Source organism: Corvus kubaryi, unplaced genomic scaffold, assembly GCF_017639235.1.
Source record: "Corvus kubaryi isolate FWS band 111438036 unplaced genomic scaffold, C.kubaryi_AGA036_p1.0 37199, whole genome shotgun sequence".
NCBI lineage: Eukaryota > Metazoa > Chordata > Aves > Passeriformes > Corvidae > Corvus > Corvus kubaryi.
The window spans coordinates 534,038-553,312 of record NW_024581056.1 but is presented as its reverse complement, the minus strand read 5'-3'; the positions used below and the strand labels follow the sequence as shown (position 1 = coordinate 553,312).

The 19,275-nt window shown below is 40.5% G+C and overlaps 1 protein-coding gene across 2 annotated transcripts in view; it reads right to left on the bottom strand.

The window, feature by feature from the left end:
* Positions 1-10,949, bottom strand: part of NCAM2 (neural cell adhesion molecule 2) — a 281,727-nt gene extending 270,778 nt beyond the window's left edge. For both annotated transcript variants that reach the window (XM_042022335.1, XM_042022337.1), the window contains exon 1: positions 10,754-10,949. In XM_042022335.1, coding sequence (XP_041878269.1) covers positions 10,754-10,805 — 52 coding nt within the window. In that variant the 5' untranslated portion in view covers positions 10,806-10,949. The remainder of the gene's footprint in view (positions 1-10,753) is intronic.
* Between the last annotated feature and the right edge of the window lie 8,326 nt (positions 10,950-19,275).

The following is a 19,275-nucleotide window of genomic DNA, read 5'->3' as shown; positions in this document are numbered from 1 at the left end:
CATGATTCATAGAGAAGTCCATTTCTTTTCATCACCATTTTTACTCTCTTTAATAGTTTCCCCAGCCAATTCTGCTCTTTTATGCAGCAGATAAAGTGTTCATTCATGTACCTAGGACCACAAGAAAAAAATAAAAGGCTGTGAGTGCAACACAAAGGGCTTGCACAAAGTGAAACAGGTGATTCCTGAGATTTCAGAACACAGATAAGAATCTTTTGATTTAAACTAATGTTTGCAAATGATACAGAAATTTGAATGTAACATCAAAATTGTTTTCAAAATTAGCAGCATATACAAAAATCATGCGCTCAGAACTGTACCGTGCGCTCAGAACTGAAAATCACTATCATGACAGTATACAGAATTCTGTAAATTTACTTCCAAGAATGGTAAAATCAGAGTAAGTCTACCATAAGTTTAGGAGAACTATATAGAAAACACCACCTCTGAGAGAGTTCTCAAACCCAGCAACATAAATTTGATACACACACAGGCTGTATAATCCAAAGACATTCACAGAAATGCAATGCACAGGTGTTGGAAAGGATTATTTTGACTAAATGCTAAAAGCTGTTGAACCCAATGTGTGGAATTGCCATAAACTGGCACAAATCCATGCAGCCTCTGATCGCTCAGACAGCAGCACTTACAGACCTGCAGGCACAACCTGAATACTGAACATCTGAAGACCAATTTTGACCAGTGCCACAAAGCCACAGACCAAAACAAACAAGTAAATCAAAACTTTCAAAAACTCAAACAAAACCAAGTGATGAATTTTCACACTGAATGGTAAACTTCCCAACACAGGTATAGCCTGGGCTGCCGCTCAGTGACTGTGATGATTAACTGCAATTTTTGCCTATGTTCCCAGAGGGAGAGAATGAAATCAGTAGTTTACGATATTTACAATATGTCTTTGGATTTATTGTTAAAAACCACAGAGAAAAATATTCTTTTTTCCTCTTTCACTTCGTCTCTTGAATCAAACCTGGCACACCAGAACACCCTTTTAGCTTCCAGTTCTTCCATGCTCTTGGATTAGCCCCATGCTTTTTCAGCACTACTTATAAACATGCCCACTACTTAAATATACATAAAGTTAAAGCTTGATTTTTCTATTCTTCACTGAATCAAAATTCCCACATACTCACACAGGATTTATACAACTCCTGAAAGATTCAATCAGACCCTGAAAAGTGCAATCAGTACAATCCCTGGAAACACTCTCAACTTCAGTGGGAGTTACGTGGCTGCAGGGTATACAGTTCTGTTAGCAGAACTCATCTCACAAAACACCATTTTCTTAAAATAAAAGAAAATAAAAATCTGGAGATGTAGCATTCATATTATACTACAAACAGTCTCTACTGGGAAAAGTCAGCATTAGTTTTTGCTTAACTCTGAAGTTGGGTATTGTTCCCCAACAGAGAAAGCACAGGAGTACACGAATTGCTGCATTATTTATTACAGACAGCAATGCCCAGCTGGATATAATTAATCTTAAATTTCAAGGTGAATAAGACAAAATTTACAAAATTAGAATTCAGGAACAAAAGACCAAAGAGAAAGCAACAAAACCAAAGATTCTATTGCAAAATACAGATGCCTCATACCAGATCATTCAGGTGGTTAGCAAAAACCACGTTTAAACATTGTGCAATGTTGTCTTTGCAATTCTCTATTACTCCTAAATAATAATAATAATAATAATAATAAAAAGGCAAATAATTTAAGGCTGCACTAAGAAGTGATGCAGCCTCATTTCAAGTGCTGTGTGTAGTTTTGGCTACCACAATATAGGAATTATATTAGAGAACATCCAAAAGAGGGCAATGAAGATGGTGAAGGGTCTGGAGGGGAAGGTGTATGAGGAGCATCTGAAGTCACTTGGTCTGTTCAGCCTGGAGGAGACCTCATTGCAGTTAAAACTTCCTTATGAGGGAAAGAGGAGGGCCAGGCACTGATCTCTTCTCTGTGGTAACCAGTGACAGGGCCCAAGGGAATGGCCTGAAGCAGGGAAGGTTTGGGTTGGATGTAAGGAAAAGATTCTTCCCCCAGAGGGTGGTTGGGCACTGGAACAGGCTCCCCAGGGCAGCTGTCACAGCACCAGCCTGACAGAGTTCAAGAAGCGTCTGGACAATGCTCTCAGGCACATGGTGGGATTCTTGGGGTTTCCTGCCTAGGGCCAGGAGTTGGATACCATGATCCTTGTGGGTCCCTTCCAACTCAGGACATTATGTCATTCTGTGATTCTGAACAATACTTCTTTTCCTCCTGTTCATATGATCCAGAGTCACTGCTTTTTTGGTCAAAAATTAATTTTCATCCTGAAGGGTTGGGTTTGTTTTTCTTAACCAGTCTATATCCATTTACTCATATATCAAGCTTTCTTTTCAAGTACCTCTGCTCTTTCCATATGCTCCATCCCTGGGAATCATCTTTCTAGCAATCAAATCTCTCTCAGCATTTATTCCACCAGGGTTACTGCTCGACCAGTTTTAGCCCCCACCCCTTGTAAGGCAGGACTTGCAACACTGATCATAGTGCAAAAGAGATACTTATGAACAAGGAAGCCTTTTTACAATTGGCCTGATGCAAATCAGCTTAAAATTCAAGTACTTCACATTACCATTTGTTAAGATAACTATTACCAAAGGGTAGGAAAATAAAATGCTTCAAAAAAAAATTAAGGAACTGACAACTAAGCAAAAAAAAAAGTTATTAATTCACTGGAAAGCCCATGAATATAATACAGAGTTCTGAATCCATCACATAAGAGATGGGCAGCTTCTCTGCCATTATGAATGCCATGGAAGAGTCGAGTAAGGAACTGGTATGACTCCATTACTTACGGCACTTCAATTAAAGGACTGAGCATTATTTTTTCAGACTTCTTTTTCTCTTGTGTAAGTTGTTGACACAGTGTACCAAGCAGATCAAAGTACTGGCAGATTTAAGAACAAATTCACGCAACAAAGATCTGCCAAGACCATTAAGGAAGATCACACGATATAACCTGACACATCCCTGAACATTGTAGCTGCACTAACAGAAGTATCAACACTCTTCTTGTTCTGTACTTACCTGATTCTTTATGCCTCCTGCTTTGAGTCTCTGTTGAGGTTACTGGAGTACATCAGTCTTTTTCCGGATCCAGTAATCACATTAGTTTATGAGTGTGGTATGTTCAAGAACTTTTTAAAAAAATGCCGTACTATGCTACTCCAGAAAACTGGTCTCCAGTACATTTAATATATCCTCCTTCGCTAGCCTCTTCCTCACAAATAAACTACCCTGGATCTGTAGCTTATTCTGCTTTGACTAACTAAAATAATAATGTCAAAATACTAACACAATACCATTGCACTTTGATTACATATTTCCTGTTACAATAAAAAAAATAATCATTGTATCATCAGTTAAAAAAACTGTTCATAGTAAAAGGCAAGATTGCCTCTCCCCTCCTATTTATATCTATCTATATCACATCTTTATGTGCCTCTGTTTTCAATACTTTATTATTTTAACCATGGACCTGAGTTCATGCAAGACAAATTCATCTGCAGTACAAAGGTCTACAAAGTTAATGGGTTTGAAATTACTTGCAGCTTGACTGAATCTGGTGCAACATCTTTTAGTAGCAAGAAAATTGCTGGCAATGAGTGTTTTTAATCTGAATTCATACTATACTCCAAATGGCACCTCTTGGGCAAAGTGGTCAGAACAGTGACTTGTGTGATTTCCAAGTAGGAATTTTGGACCATAGCCGGTCAAACAACTTAGATTACGACTGAAATGCAAACAATCAGTTTAGTACTAGCTAATGGGAAACATCATCTTGAAAAGTTTCATTAGTATCCTTATGAGTTATTCAGATGCTACAGCTCTGACTATTGCTAAATTACGAGGTTATTCAGCAACCTTTGTCCCCTGTTTAGCAATAATACTCAGGTAATTAGAACATTAAATAAAAACCAGTGCAGCCTCCTAAAGTCACAATATAAATTTTGGTAGGAGGAAAAATTTAACTCAGCAAAACAAAAATGAGCCACTTGTATTTCCCTCTCAATTTTTTTTTTTTACTCAAAGACAGCCACTACATCTTAAATGAACATAAATTAACATATCAAAGATCTATGCTTTCTATGGAAAGCTAGTTCTTGAAGGAACTTGTATAGTTAAGAGGAAATTTATTTCAGTAATGATAGGCAGGACTACTGAAGAGGCTGACTAAACCTCCACAGTACTACATGCTGCTTCCCAATTTCATCTGGGTATTATCCATCCAGAAACTGGATATTTCAGACAAGATTATACTTGGACCATGGAAACTGGTAGCAAATTACACCCTTGGTTAGTAGATATCCATGCCTGCCAAAACAGGTTTCTGAAAGACTTGTTCTCTTCATGCTATTTGCAATGATCTTTATGCATCATATTAAAGAATGGGTGAAACCAAAAAACTGCATTTTTTTCTTTTCCACAAGAGGCAGGAAGCAGGTAAAATATTTAATCAGGTGTTTGGCTGCAATTTTTTAGCATTGTTCTTAAATATGCAGAAACCATGTAAGGAATTTTTAATTCATAAACTTTACTGTCTCCTTCCTTCCCAAATTAACCTGCTTGAGATAGTAAAATAACTGCTTTTAAAGAACTATCCAACTTGTCTTTCATGCAAACACAAACTTAAGTCAATGGAAATTCTCCTATGACTAGAATTAGTAGAGTTTGGCTACAATCATAGAATGACTCGGATTGGAAGGGACTTTAAAGACCATTTCATTCCAACTCCACTGCCATCGGGAGGGACACTTCCCACTAGACCAGGTGGCTCAGAGCTCCACCCAACCTGGCCTTGAACAATCCCAGGGACATCCACAACTTCTGCATGAAACCTGTTCTAGTGCTTCCCAAATGACAATATTCACAGTTATCTCAATATCTAAGAACTACATTATAAATATCTCATTCTGCAGTAGATCATTAGACTTGTAGTTCAGGCTATTACTCCCATGAATTCATTAATGATCCAGTTGCTAATGCACAAAGAGAAATTTTCTGTTAATCATAATTTCCTAAATCATAGCCGCAGCATAAATGGACTGTATTGCCTATCTCATGCTATTTCAAAAATAAAAGCTGGTTACCTCCTGCCATTTCCAGAGACGCTTTCAATACTCCAGTGAACCCACTGAAATCAATGGATTCTTGCTAGAATGAGCCTCTGGGTTAGTGCAACCAACAGTGCTTCCATGGAGCCACTCAAACACAGGACACTCAAAGGCTTGGCAGTCTTCTGAACACAGGGATGTCTTACATTGTTGGTGCCTTTATTCTTTGTGTCCTTTCCACATAACTTTTATTAACACTTACATGGATTTTTTTTCCAGTACACGAAGATCTTAATATCGTAAGATGTCACCACAAATAGCTTTAACCAGATAAATGACTCTCCCTGTTTCTCTTCTTTCTAGTAAATAAATTAAAATTCTGCTCATCTACATCAGAACAAATTGGAAAATGTCTTCTCCAATTAATGATATCATCAGTCAAAAGATAACAAATAATGCAAAAATTCAGGCATGTAATGAAAATAAGAACCTTGGAACCCTGATTTTTGAAGACACCCCATTAAAGATGCTATGGCATAACACAAAGCATCTGAAGAGTATCTTGCTTTCTTAAGTTAACTCCTTGGTTTTCTGATATCCTTTAAAATAGACAAATCCATTCAAACAGAGTTTTAAGAGAAATTGAGCTACAAAAGCAATAAAAATATTTTGTTAAAGAATGCAAAACTACATCACTGAAGCTGGACATCATCAAATTCTTGAATTAACAGCAAGTAGTGCTCTGAATGCCCTATTTAAGATTAAAAATTATTCTCTGTTTTCAACTAGTTACAAAAAATTGAATATTCTAGTCAAATGCCTAAACTAAGAAGCAGTTAAATACACCAAGGTGGAAACCACGACACTAGGTCAGAATTAGGTCATGATTAATTGCTTAGGTGAAAATAAAAACTGGTGGTAAGATACAAGTTACTAATAGGCCTGGATCTAGTCTATCCAACTCCAACAAGCCTCCAGATTTGAATATGTCAGGATACCAGTAAGTTTCTCCTCCAGCCTCTTCTATTTCTCAATTTCAAGAGACATTGAAAATTATATTCAAATGACCTGTAGAACTTCAGGATACACTTCATCAACTACACGGCCCTTATTTCATAAGGCAAATGTGTATGCTAAAAAAAAAAAAAAAACCACACAATAAAAACCCCAAAAAAACAAAACACCCCACAAAAAAAACCCCAAACAAACAAAACATCTGGCATAAATTAGTTTATATAAACTATTTAAAATATGAATGCCAGCCATTATCCAGATTCTTTACCTGGAAAAGTTCATATCCTACTCTTTCAAGAATAGATTTGCAACTCACAGACACAAATTACAGTGTAGTTAAAACATGCGTTTCCCAAAATGTCATTAACTTGACTCAATTGTACTGGAATCAAATGGCATGTGCTGAATGTAACTGGGGGATTACTGGAGCAAATTGAAAGAAAATCAGTAAGTAAACATGAACCACTTGGGAAAGGTGCCTCAAAGAAAAGGTCAGTGAAAGGGCAAACAAATACTGCATTTGTTGTCAAAATATTTGTTGAATAAGGTGGCCATGAAAAGCAAATCATACATAAATTCATCTTAACAATCCAGCAGCATTTCCATAGATAAAAACAATGACTTATCTAAATAAGTATGTGTTGTGCTGTAAGAGGAAAAGTTCAAATGATGCTATTCAACCTCTTAGACAAGACTTTAAAGCTCTATGTCTATGACTTTATCATTCATATGTTTCATGATTTAGAGCTACTGCAAATGATAAAAGTATCTCTTAACTCCATTTTGTATGGGAGTGCACAAAACAAAGCTCTCTACATACTTCTCATCTATCTATTTTTAAGTCAATGTTTCAGAAGTCCTCATCAGTTCAGGTTTATTTTCAGGCAGATATTTTGATTCTCATATTTACCTGAAGAGGAGAATGTAGCCTAAAATAGAAAAATCAAACATGATTTTGTCAGATTTTTGTTTGTTTTTGAAGGGTGAAAAGGAGAAGAAAAGATAATAGCTGTATTTTAATCTTAATGCAGTTGCACAAATCAACTGGTAGTAGAAAACAGCATCTGGTTGAAGTCCCAGGATCTGCTTCAGATTTCAGTGTAAAATCACAGAAAAACGATAGTTCCACTTAATCCAGTAAGCAAAATCACTGATTTCAAAAATTCCAAATTTCATGGGTTCACTACACAAAAAGCAGAAAGAAGGATTCCAGACTGGTAGTGAGTAAGACACACATGCTGGCATCTCCCTGGGGGGATGTTCATTATTAACAAGCAGCCCCTTATAACCACTTGTAAAGAGAAACTCTGCAGGAAAAACAAGAAGACACTCCATATCAAAGCCGTGAAAAGAAGAAACTTGAAGCACAATGTACTCACTCATATGAATCTCCTGGATGAGCACAAAATAGAAACAAATTCTACAAGCAAAACATTTTCTACTAAAACTTCAAAAAGTTTGCTAAGCTAAACAAGTGTGTATTATGCAGAGGGGTAAAAGAAATAGGATTTTATAATTTGGGAAGACATTCATTTTATCCACTTCAAGTCAGTGTCTCTAGACATTATTAAGAACCAAGGGAACTTTCTTTATCACTACATATCTTAAAAGGAAGATTTACAGAGTGCAGTATGCTCTTTTTTTGGTTTGTGGTATGATGGGGAGTCTGTGTGTGCATTTTGTTTCATTTTGTTTCAATTTTTATTAAAGCAAAGCTAATTCACGCTGGATAAATTGTCTGGACAGCTTTGAAAGGTTAAGAAAAAAAATCCTTTTGTTTTAGCCTAATAACACTGCCAGTTAAACTCGTCCCTTGTGATGAAATTAGGAGAGGGAATATTTGGCCCTGGTAGATAATTATGACATTCATAAGCTCTTAACTTAAGGGGCTGGGGGAGGGGGTGGTTGTCTGCTCCTTGTTCTCAAACTGCTCTGATTTTCTGGAACAGAACAAATACAGCACAGTTCCCTCTCTCTAGCCTTAAACACCAGCACTTCTCAAAGGAAAAGCTTCAGCCATTCTTCATAAAATCTACTGCAGCTACATCCTTCAAAATACAAATCCTGAACCTAAGACTTCCAATATTTCCAAAGTAAATGATCCAAATCTAGTTACTGACTTTTCACAGCAATCCAAACTATCAAAAAATTCATAATCATTTAATATTCACTTAGTAATGCTTTTCTTAAAAACAAACAAAAAAAGTAACCCTCACAAGCACCACAATCTTCAGTTGATGATGTAAGTGCTCCCCACCACTGCATTCCCACAAAAAATCAAAACAAAACAACAACCAAGAGTTTTTGGAATAGCCTCTCAAATGATTTGATTCACTTTAAGAAATTCTCAAGATTACTTCAAGGTGGTGTTAAAAAATAAAAAATGTACAATAAACCCCTCACCTCAATAATGCTCATTAAAATTAAAAATAATAAACTCCCTCCCAAACACCACTGTAGAAAATGCCTCTTCCCTAGCAACCTAAATAGGTGTATTTTCCATATGCAGATCATCTACCATTCCCATTTACTATGCCCTGCTGTGGATTAAGGCAGCACATTTCTGCTATTTCTACACTCAGTTAAAAAAATCATACTCTTCCCCTGCCAATGCAATTCCCTTCCTTTATTAAAAGGAATAAAACTAAGCTGTTTCTTTGAATTGAGGGAAATATTTTACTATCAATATTAGGTTTGTTCAGCTTTCCTCATCTTCTTTCCACCCCCCCATATGTATCCTATAATTTTTAAAACTCAGCTTAATTGCATCTGTAATTTCACTCCATTATTTATCTCCTGACATTTGTGATAGTAAGATACCTAAACTATGCAATCCTCCTACACTGCAGAAATCACACTTCACAAAATCGCTTTCTACCCTTCCTCCGATGGAGGAGGCACATTCCACATCTCTACGCACATTATTACACCCAGGTAGATCAACGCAAAACCTGAAGGAAGCTTTCCTGTTCTCCTCCTCCTGTGCCATCCCAGTGCTGGCTGTACTGAAAAACCTCCAGACTGTTCCCGAATCGCTGCTTCTCGGGAGACCCCCCCAGCTCACCCCAGGGTGGCAAAAGCAGGGAAGCTTTTCTATGGAAATTGAGAGCACCTGGCGGCTCTTTGCTAATTGTCGCCGAACGGAAACGCCTGGATGGTGGGAGGTTTAGCCACAGATGCATGGAAGGAGACCTTCGCAGCTGCAGTCTTGGTACCTCAAGGCATCCTGCCCGCATCCCCCGTCCCTTCCTTAAGCGCAACAAATCTCGCTGCCCCCTTACAGGACACCGTGGGCGAGACATGCAGACCTTGCCAGCCCCGCACAGGACACCCTGGGTGAAACATCCAGCCCTTGCCAGCCCGGGAGCGCGGCGGGGGCGAAGCCGCCCCGTCCCGGGCACTGCCCGGCACCGCCGTGGAGCTCGGCCGCCCCCTGGTGCCCGGCGTTGGCAGCGCGGCCCGGGGCCGGCCCCCGCCGCTCCCGCTGACACCCCGCTGGGGCATTCGGGCTGGGTGGGGTTTATTTCTCGCCTAAAACCTCCTTAGGAAGTGGGGCCGCCGCCCACCCCTTCAAGGTGCAGGGAACGCAGCCTCGCACAGAGCAGGGGGCAGCGGGGGCAGGGACAGCCCCGCGCGGCTCAGCGCCCCGGCCGGACGCCGGGAACTTGCCCGAACACTTTCCAAACACCGCCGTGGTTATCCCTCACCCAGCGGCTGTGCCCCTCCTAGCGGCCCTTTCGCCCCGTCTCTTCCAGGAGCACAAATCCTTAACTAATCACGCAGGGGACATCCAAACATAAACAAATAAATAGCTATATAGATAATTCAGTCCCAGGAAACAAACCAAGCCCCGCGGCCACACCACAACCCCCGAGTCCGCGTTACTCGAAGCATTGTACGTATGTATATTTATAAATATATATATACATATATATGCAAAAGAGGAAGCGTGCCCGAGGGCGCCAGTCCAGCGCGCCCCGTCCCCGCACACACCTGTCCCCGCGGTGCTATTCCGTGCCACAAGGGCTCTGCACACAGCCCCGCGGCCCGGACAGCGCCCTCCCCTCCCCGCCACCCCTGAGCCGGGGGCTCGGTGTCCCGGCAGCGCGCAGGGAAGGGATTCCGGAGAGAAGAAACCCCGACAGGGAGACTTCAGGTCAGGTTTCTCACGGGCTCTACCGCCAGCACTTCTCCCTGCTCCTAAAAACGAAGCCCGCACTGCCTTCCCCGCGGGCAGAAGCGGATTTTAAAGACCAGTGCCCGGCAGATACATTTTGTAATCGCTTCATCTCTATTTATCGGGCGCAAAAAAAAAAAAAAAAAAAAAGGCAAAACCCTAGGCAAAGCACCTAAGTGCACCTAGCACCGTCCAGCTTTTTTTTTTTCTCCTCATAAATGACACCTCTTGAAGACTGGAGGGGGGAGGAAAAAAAAAAAAAAAAAAAAGGTGGGCGATGAAGCAAGTTTTAGGTCCTTCTTAATTTGGTTCCAGGATAATGCACTGCTTTATTTTTTTTCTCCGTTTCTTTTCCGTTAATCTGAGCGAGCGGACAGCATAGGTAAGAATAACAATTAAAGGGGGAAAAAAAAAAAAAAAAAAAGGAAAAAGGCGGCCCCGCTCCTACCTTGCCCGCTACTGAGGAGCAATCCGAGCAGGTAGAGAAGCAGGAGGCTCATGTTCAGGAGCTCGCGCCGGTGGACAGTTCCAAGTTGGAGGATGCTCGGCCACGCCAGGCAAACCCTGCCGCTTCTGCCGCCGCCGCTCCTGCCCGCGCAGCCCCGCACCCGCGGAGCGCCGCTCGCCAAGTGACGGCCGCGCCTCCCCGCGCCGCGCTATATCGGCGGGGCCGCGCCGCCGCGCAGGGGGCGGGCGCACGGCGGGCCGGCCGATCCCTCCGCCGCACACGCAGCCCCGCCACGCCGCGAACAGCAGAGCCCGCAGATTCCTCCGCCGCTCGGAGAGGTGGCTGCAGGATCGTAGCATCCCTCCGTACATCCCCTCCCGGATCCCTTCCTTTATCCCCTCCGTGCGCCCCTCCCTGCATGCCCGCCTGCCGGCAGCCCCCTGGCAGGGTGAGGCAGCGTCCCACGCCTCACCTCCGCGGCCCCTACGGAGCCCGCTCCCCCCGCCGCTGACTGAAGGGACACAGCCTAAAACGGAGAGGCGGCGGCTTGGCGGAGAATCCCGCTGGGAAGCCCCCAGGAACCCGGGAGAGCCCGGAAGCGGCGCTTCGGCTGCCCGCGGGCGGGGGACGCGCCCCGGGGCTGGAGTGGCCCTGGCCCCCTCTTTCCCCCCGGGAGCGGCCGGCGGGGGCTGTGCGGAGGCTGCGCGGGGCTCGGCGGCTCCCCCGCTCTGCCCGCGGGCCGGAACGCGCCTCTGCGCCCGCGGGAAGCGGGACCGCCGCGAGCCTGGCGTACGGGTGCGTCTGTAACTAATCCCGTCGGGCTTATGCCTGTTCATTCAGCACTCTAGGAATTCACTTGGTTTGACTTCTGTTATTAGTCCAGAGGGGAAACATACCTCTGCTATTCACGGCTGCGTGAAATAAAACCGATAAAAAATAAATTGCTTATCGTTTGGATGCCTTGGTGCTGTCTGGCTGAGGATCTTGCTTTGTAAGGAAAAAACCCGCAACGTGCATAAAGAGGTGGGTTTTTGTCCAGCTTGACTTTGAAGAGGTAATTCTTTTTGAGGGGGTTAATTAAGCGATAGGCTCCAAAGCAGCTTCCATAAATTTGTCGCCTTACCACCTGTATGATATATGGAAGGAGATAGAACTAGATTTATATTAGTGTGAAGCAGTGATAGTAGATAATAAAGGATTAATCCAAATTAACACATCCCTAATATTTTTTCCCATCCCTTCCTTTGCCCTTTTCAAGAGGTTTTGGGGAGGAGGAGGGAGACAAGAAGTCTCTTTGAAGCAAACTAATATGAACGACATGATCAGTATCTTCAGCTTGGTTCCTGCTGCACAGTAGTCTACAAAATTCAGAAATATAGGAAGAAGAAATATCTTTCTGGGAAGAAAAAGATAGGGAATAAAATCCAAACTCTTTCCCCAGAGGGTGGGTTTAGGACACTTGAGAATGTGAACAAATGTGAGTGCTTTGTGCCATTGGTTGGTTAATCTACACCATGTAAATCAGAACCATATTGTTCAGCTCCACACCTCATGGTCCTGCTCTTAAACTAAAGATTTTGTAATATAGTATAAAAGGAACAGATTAATGTATAATTAAGTGGGAATTGAGCTGATATTCCTCATACAGTTTTGGAAATCCAAAATATGGCAGCTTCAGCAAAGCTTTACAGGTGAGAACAGGATTTATATTTAGGACGTGCTCTGCTCATGAATGTGATGAGAGATGCTTAATTGCAGGAACTTTTGGCAGGGGCCTTTAGTGTAGGTTCAGGAAAGCACAGTAGAGGAAAGTTTTGGTGGAATTTTCCCAGGTAAGAAGGTTCCATTAGCCCTAGTATCCAACAACAGAAATAGACATCATTAATAAATTTATAGAGAAAGGTGAGGAAAACAAATATTAGATAAAACCCTTAAAAATAAAAATAAACCTTGCTCAGCAAAAAGCAAGAAACCCTCACTATTAAGTGGGTAGGACGCCAGTTTTATCCAATTTAATGTTTGGGAGCATTTCCACCCAGTGAAAGTGGAATAATTACAGAAAATAAAAGTAGTGTTAATAAATAAAACCAAATAACTTGTACATATATCTTAACATTTATTGTAGTCTACTTTAGTTGAGAGTGAGGTTTGCACAGGTTCAAGGAATGAAATCCATGTACAGATGCCCTACCACAACACAATACAGAAGCAAGTAGGAGGTTTCTTGCTCCACAAGAATGTTGCTATCCCAAGTTTGCTTATTTTAAGTTATAAATATGATGAGAATTTCACCGGTGTCAGAGCTGAGTGTCTTTTTCTTGCTCCTTTGAAATCAGGTGAGAATGCTCTGCTTCCAAACAGGATTCCTTGTCCTGAGAACTCTGCCTAGTTACTTATCTGCAGCAGTCAGCAGAGCACACCATGTAGACTGTCCACAACACATTGGTACAGCATTTGGAGAAATCTGTTTTCAGTCCAGCTTTTCAAGGAAAAGAGGAACATGCTTTTCACTGCTCTGAAGCAATGGAGTAAAACAACAAAAGATGAGTTTAAATCTCAAAGATAATCACATTCTCGTAGTACCACTGTGAAATAGAGCCCTCATTGAAGGAAGGCAGCAGCTGGTTTTCCCATCAGTAAGCATGTAGCTCAAAGTACTCTGTCACATAGAAGGTATTTTGGGTGTATTTTGGTCCCTCCTCCACAGTGGAGGGACAGAGAGAGGAGGGGAGGAGGGGACAAAGTACATAAGTGTGCAGGGTTTCATTGTTTCTGTGGCTACTGGAACAACTCATTAGTTAGAAAAGAAAGATCTGTAAAAAAGTGTCTCATAGTGAACCACAACAGCAAATCATGCTGAGGTCATGCAAATGGGGATTAGAAAGATGCAGAAATAGGGCTCAAATTTTCTGCCATCCAAAACTATATGACTCTTGGTGCTCATGGCCATACATTAAATGAACCAAAAGAAGAGAATTTCAAAGTGCTGTAAAACATTAATTGGTACCAGTAACAACAGACCTGTAGTATTTGCCATGCTTTGGCTTATAGTGTTATTCCTTAGAGTGTGCTGTTCACTGGGAGGAAGGCTGACATGGAGTTTAATAGCTGTGCTTAGATTAGGGAGTTGGAAAACATGATTTCTGAATAATATTACACGTATAACAAATATGCTGGCAGAAAACAAACATATTTTCATGCTATGTGAGTTTTAAAATCAAGAGCAGAAACAAGCTACAGTGAATATTATCCCACGTGAACTGCTAAGAGGAGCAACATCAAGAAGTATAATGGTCATTCTGCTGGGGCAGTTATTTCAAAGGTGAGGAAGGTTTGATAGGTTCTCAAAGCAATTAAAATGCAACTCCAGTGGCTGGAAAGTCTTGCCAGAAAAATCTCAAGCAAAAAGAAGGGAAAGTATTACCAAATGTTACATACGTGTTTGATTGGTACCTTAGCTCTTTTGGGATATCACGCTCAGAATCAAAGTGGATATATCTGTAAGTTCCCTGTCTTCCACACAGTAGCCTCCAGCTTTCACAACTGTGCTATCATGTGCAGCTTTTCTCCCACAAAGATTTACTAGCTGTGAAGTTAGCAAAAAGACAGCAAGAATTAATTTCCCCCCACGTTTCTTACTTGTTTTGCTCAGTGAGATTGTTTATCCAGGAGTCTATCCTCTCATATGAATAAAAGCGGCAGAATTAGGCTCTGGCAACAGAAACATTTCAAGCTCTCATCACTGCACTTGAGTCAGTTTACAAGTACTGAGGATCTGTAAACTTGCTGTGACTGAACTTGTCAAGAAACATCTCCATGGTGTTTTTACAAGGATTATTTTATTTTTAAGTTGATTGATGATTGCATGTTCAGTGCAAGTGTAATTAAATATAGAAACTGAAATCTTGGTGATGATTTGATAATGGATATTTATACTGAAATACATGTTCCCCAATGGACACCCAAGTTGACAGGAGATCCAGCTGGATTTGCTTACATGTCTTCAAAACTGAAATGTTAAGGGAGCACCTTAAAATTAGCTGAGAATTTTAGGGGAACGTATGGCAATGGCACAGTTGCAAAAAAAAAAAAGCACAGAGTTCATATATCTGAAAATAACTAGTGAGGAGTTGTAAGGAAATTGGCACATCTTAGAGCAATTGTCAAATGTTTTTGGGGACAGGAAAGGAGAGAAAAAAGGAAAAGAGAGAAGACAAAATACCCCTTCTTAGCAGCACAGTATGTTGCCCTTGCAGGAAAATGCCTTCTGCAGACAGGGTAATTTTCAGAGGTGCTCATGAACCAAATTGCTGATCATCTCCAAAGTGAGTAATTATCCCAAATAGGATGCTTTCCTATGAAAACTGCAAACACAATTGAAGTGGCACTAAGATAAATTATACAACAGTAAACAGCAGCATTATTGTGGTGAGGAAATGATGCACAATAAACAAAAGAGTTTCATAAATGTTTACATCACATTTATGTTTCTAGTTCTTATAATCTTATAGGGATTTTCATAAAGATACAACTTTCATAAAGATCTAAAATTACTATCATTTTGGATAAACATTTTATGAGAAAGAGACAAAACCATTGTTTCCACTCTGTTTCAAGTCACTTTTAAATAAAGAACTCTCCTTTCTGCTACAGAAACTTAATCCTGAAATTATTCAGATACTAAGAAGAGATTCACAGATTTTGTGTAGGGAGGATAATTCTCTCTACTATTTCTGGAACTGAATAATGACAAGGACAAAAGTAAAATAATTTTGTCCAGGTAAAGATGACTGCTTAATTTTTGAAGATAGCAAGGTTTTTTGAAGTACAGTGTGCTAATTTGGTTACAATATAAAAACATTGTGCTGACAAAAGAAATCAATAAGCTGAATTTATAAGTCTGAAAGAAGCATCATACACTTCTGTGTCTGGTGCAGCAAAAGTAGCATTTGAGAGATGAAACAAGTTAACTTCTGCAGATTCTAGAGGCAAGTTTCTGGATTTTCCATGTTCCTACATTTCTATATGTGTGACTTTATTCCTCTTCTCAGATCAGTCATTCAAAAGCCATGGATCAGCAACAGTTATTATCCCATCACTCTCAGGTACAGATATTTGGGCAGGATTATGGACGTTTGTTGTTTTACCTGAGAATGAGACTGCCAGTGCTAAGATGCTCCAGTTGGCTCTAATATAACTGCCTACGTATTCAGCAACATGGCAGTTGTGTACTTTTTCTCTTTTATGGGTACTTATGAACAGACTTTTTCATGGTAGTTCCCTTCTTTCCTATCAGTTAGCAGTGGTTTATGTCACGCAATTTCCAGAGCAAAGATGCCCTCTTTTTAATTTTTTTTTTCAACTTGGGAATATTATGGATGATACCAAACAATGTTTCATAAATTACCATACTTCCTTAACTCATTAGAACTTTCACCTTCATGCCTGACAAATGTCAACACCTGGTTTTGGTTACTGAAGTCCCACCAGCCATTTGTTACCGTCTCTTCAATGAAAGCTATTCCTCCATGAACCATATTACCAGATCATGCAAGTAATAATATCTGGTTTAGTGCAATATCAGTTAATTTAATTGAAGGGACCTTGAAGAATATTTTATTACTGCAGCACTGAAGAAGAGACAACAAGATTTGCTTGTCTGAGTCAAGATGTGCAGAAGTTGTTTCAGCATGTGGAATAGCAAAGAATGGTTGCTACATGGCGAGAATTTGAAGAGCAGTTGTTTTTAAAGTGGTTGTGTGTGCAAAACACAAACCTTTCTCAGCTGCTGTTCTGTGACTGTGAAACTTGTTCTCTGCAGTGCTTTGAATCATGATGAATTTCAGAGACATGCAGAACAAAATTTAAATCACCCTTATTGAGCCATCCATGCTTTCATTAAGAGCAAAGACTAAAAACATACAAAACTGCAGACCAAAGGAAGGTGACCTATAGTACGTAAAATTAGACGTAAAGGGAAAAAGTTTGTGGATACCTTTGGGTTACAGTTCTGTATTGTGTTGCTGGTGGATTAGAAGCTGGACATGAGCTGGCAGTGTTTGCAACCCAGAGCCCACCATGTGCTGGGCTGCATCCAAAGCCCCGTGGGCAGCAGGGCAGGGAGGGGATTCTGCCCCTCTGCCCCGCTCTGCTGAGACCCCACCTGCAGTGCTGCATCCAGCTCTGGGGTCCCAGCACAGGAAGGACAGGGACCTGTTGGAGCCAGCCCAGAGGAGGCACCGAGGTGATCAGAGGGCTGGAGCAGCTCTGCCATGAGGAAAGGCTGAGAGAACTGGGATTGTTCAGCCTGGGAAAGAGCAGGCTTTGGGGTGACCTAATTGTGACCTTCCAACAACTGAAGGGAGCCCACAGGAAAGATGGAGAGAGATCATTTACAAGGGCCTGCAGTGACAGAGCCAGGGGGAATGGCTCCAAACTGAAAGAAAGCAGGTTTAGATCAGATATCAGGAAGAAATTCTTGACTGTGAGGGTGGTGAGGCACTGAAACAGGTAGTGGATGTCCTACTCCTGAAGTGTTCAGGGTCAAGTGGGATGGGGCTCTGAGTAACCTGGTCTAGTGCAAGTGTCCCTACCCATGGCAGGGGAGTTGGGATGAGATGATCTTTAAGGTCCCTTCCAACCCAGGCCGTTCTGTGAATCTGTGATTCTATGAAATATGCTGTACATTTTAAGTGCTGCCCAGATTAGAATATCTGGGATTCAGAACTACCTGACTGCCTGACATCACTGTCATTCCCATTTTCATTGGAACTGGGTAATTATTGACTCAAATGTGATACAGGTAAGCAAGGACTGCCAACAGTCAGTGAAACCTTTATGGAGGACCTAGAAATACATCTTTATTTATATACATTAATATGACTGGGGGAAAGGGAACACATAATTTTGAGTTTATTCATTTGTCCAAGTGATAAAAGAACTGAACAATTGCCCACATCTCCAATTCTCAAAATGGGCATGATGAAAGTGCTTAGCTGTGAGTTCAAGAAGAGATCAACCAATAAATAATGATAGAAAATTCACAAGAACATGGGCTTTAGCGCAAGACTTTTATGAAAGCATGTGATCTAAACCCCATAATTTATACCCACACTTATCTTTTAATTCAATTTCAGACCTACAACTTCAGAAGCTCTTATTCATGAAGAGACATCTGCTGCTTTAATGAGATATTCTGAGCTCTTGACATCTTCAAGCATATTGATACAGCAAGTGGTTTCAAAGGTTAACCGTGTTGGTTACACAACATTTTCTTTCATTAGTTTTACATCTTATGAGTTCTAAAAGATTATAGTGCTCAGTTTGGTTTCTCTACAGGCTGTATTTTAAGAATAAACATTCTCTTCTATCTTTTCTAAATGAAGTGATCCCAATTTACTAATCTCACCTGCTTTTCTTCCTGTCTTTCTATCATGTTTTTTCATTCTCCTTCTATATCTGTTATAAATATTAGTAAGGTGAGGAATTAAGCACACATGAGAATGAACTCCTGATTTATAGAGAATTATTTTTACACCCATAGATAATGCTTTAACAACTGCCACAGTCACCTTTCAACTGACTTCAAAACCAGATTGCAATCCCACACATAAGAAAAAATATAAATTGACTTTATGTAAAAATTTTAAACTTACAAGATCCTTAAATAGAACAGAAAATTTCTTTTTCACTGCTTCTTTGTTCAGATTTTCAAAGTAAATAATGAATGTTTTCTAATAAATTTGAGTTGACAAATATCAGGGGGTTAAGAAATTTGTCTTAAAAAGGAGGGAAAAATCTTGTATTTTTAAGCAAATCTATGTTATCTGAAGTACAGAGATGCATAAAATAGGATTTTTCTTGGGAGATACATAACTTTACAGAATTTTTCAGCCATTCAAGATTTAATTTTTTTATTACCCACATTAACAGTCTGCTATACCAAGAACAGTAGTTAAGGAGCAGTAAATCTTGTAGGGCACTAAAATTTTTTTGCTCAAGGAAAGGCTCACTTAAAAGATACCTAACTTAAAACAGGGAAGCAAACAACCAGCAGTACTTACATAGGTTGCTGAGAAATGTACTGAAATCACACTTATCTAAAATAAGAATTGGTTGTGTTTGCACACACACTTGCTTATGCCTTTTTTATGTTAAATTTCTTCTGTGTAGATGTAGTTACAGTTAAATAACAAGGAGTGAAAAATAAACTTTGAAAGAGAATTTTTACACCAACTTTAACAGAGGTAAAATTTGAACACATTTTTAAAATTGCAGTTTATTTAAAATGTTTGTTTGGGAGCAGTTGCATGTGTGAATTTTATCTCACAAAGAAACCTTTTCCATAGATCTACGTGTAACAAGCTGAAAACTTGGGAAAAATCTATCTGGAAAATAATCTTCAAAATATATGAAGGCCTAACGTTTCCTGACTCTTTTGTGGGAGCACACCTCAGTCTTCTCAGAGGCTGATAAAGCATGAAGTTCTCTTTCTACTGAAGTAGTTGTAAATGATGTCCTCA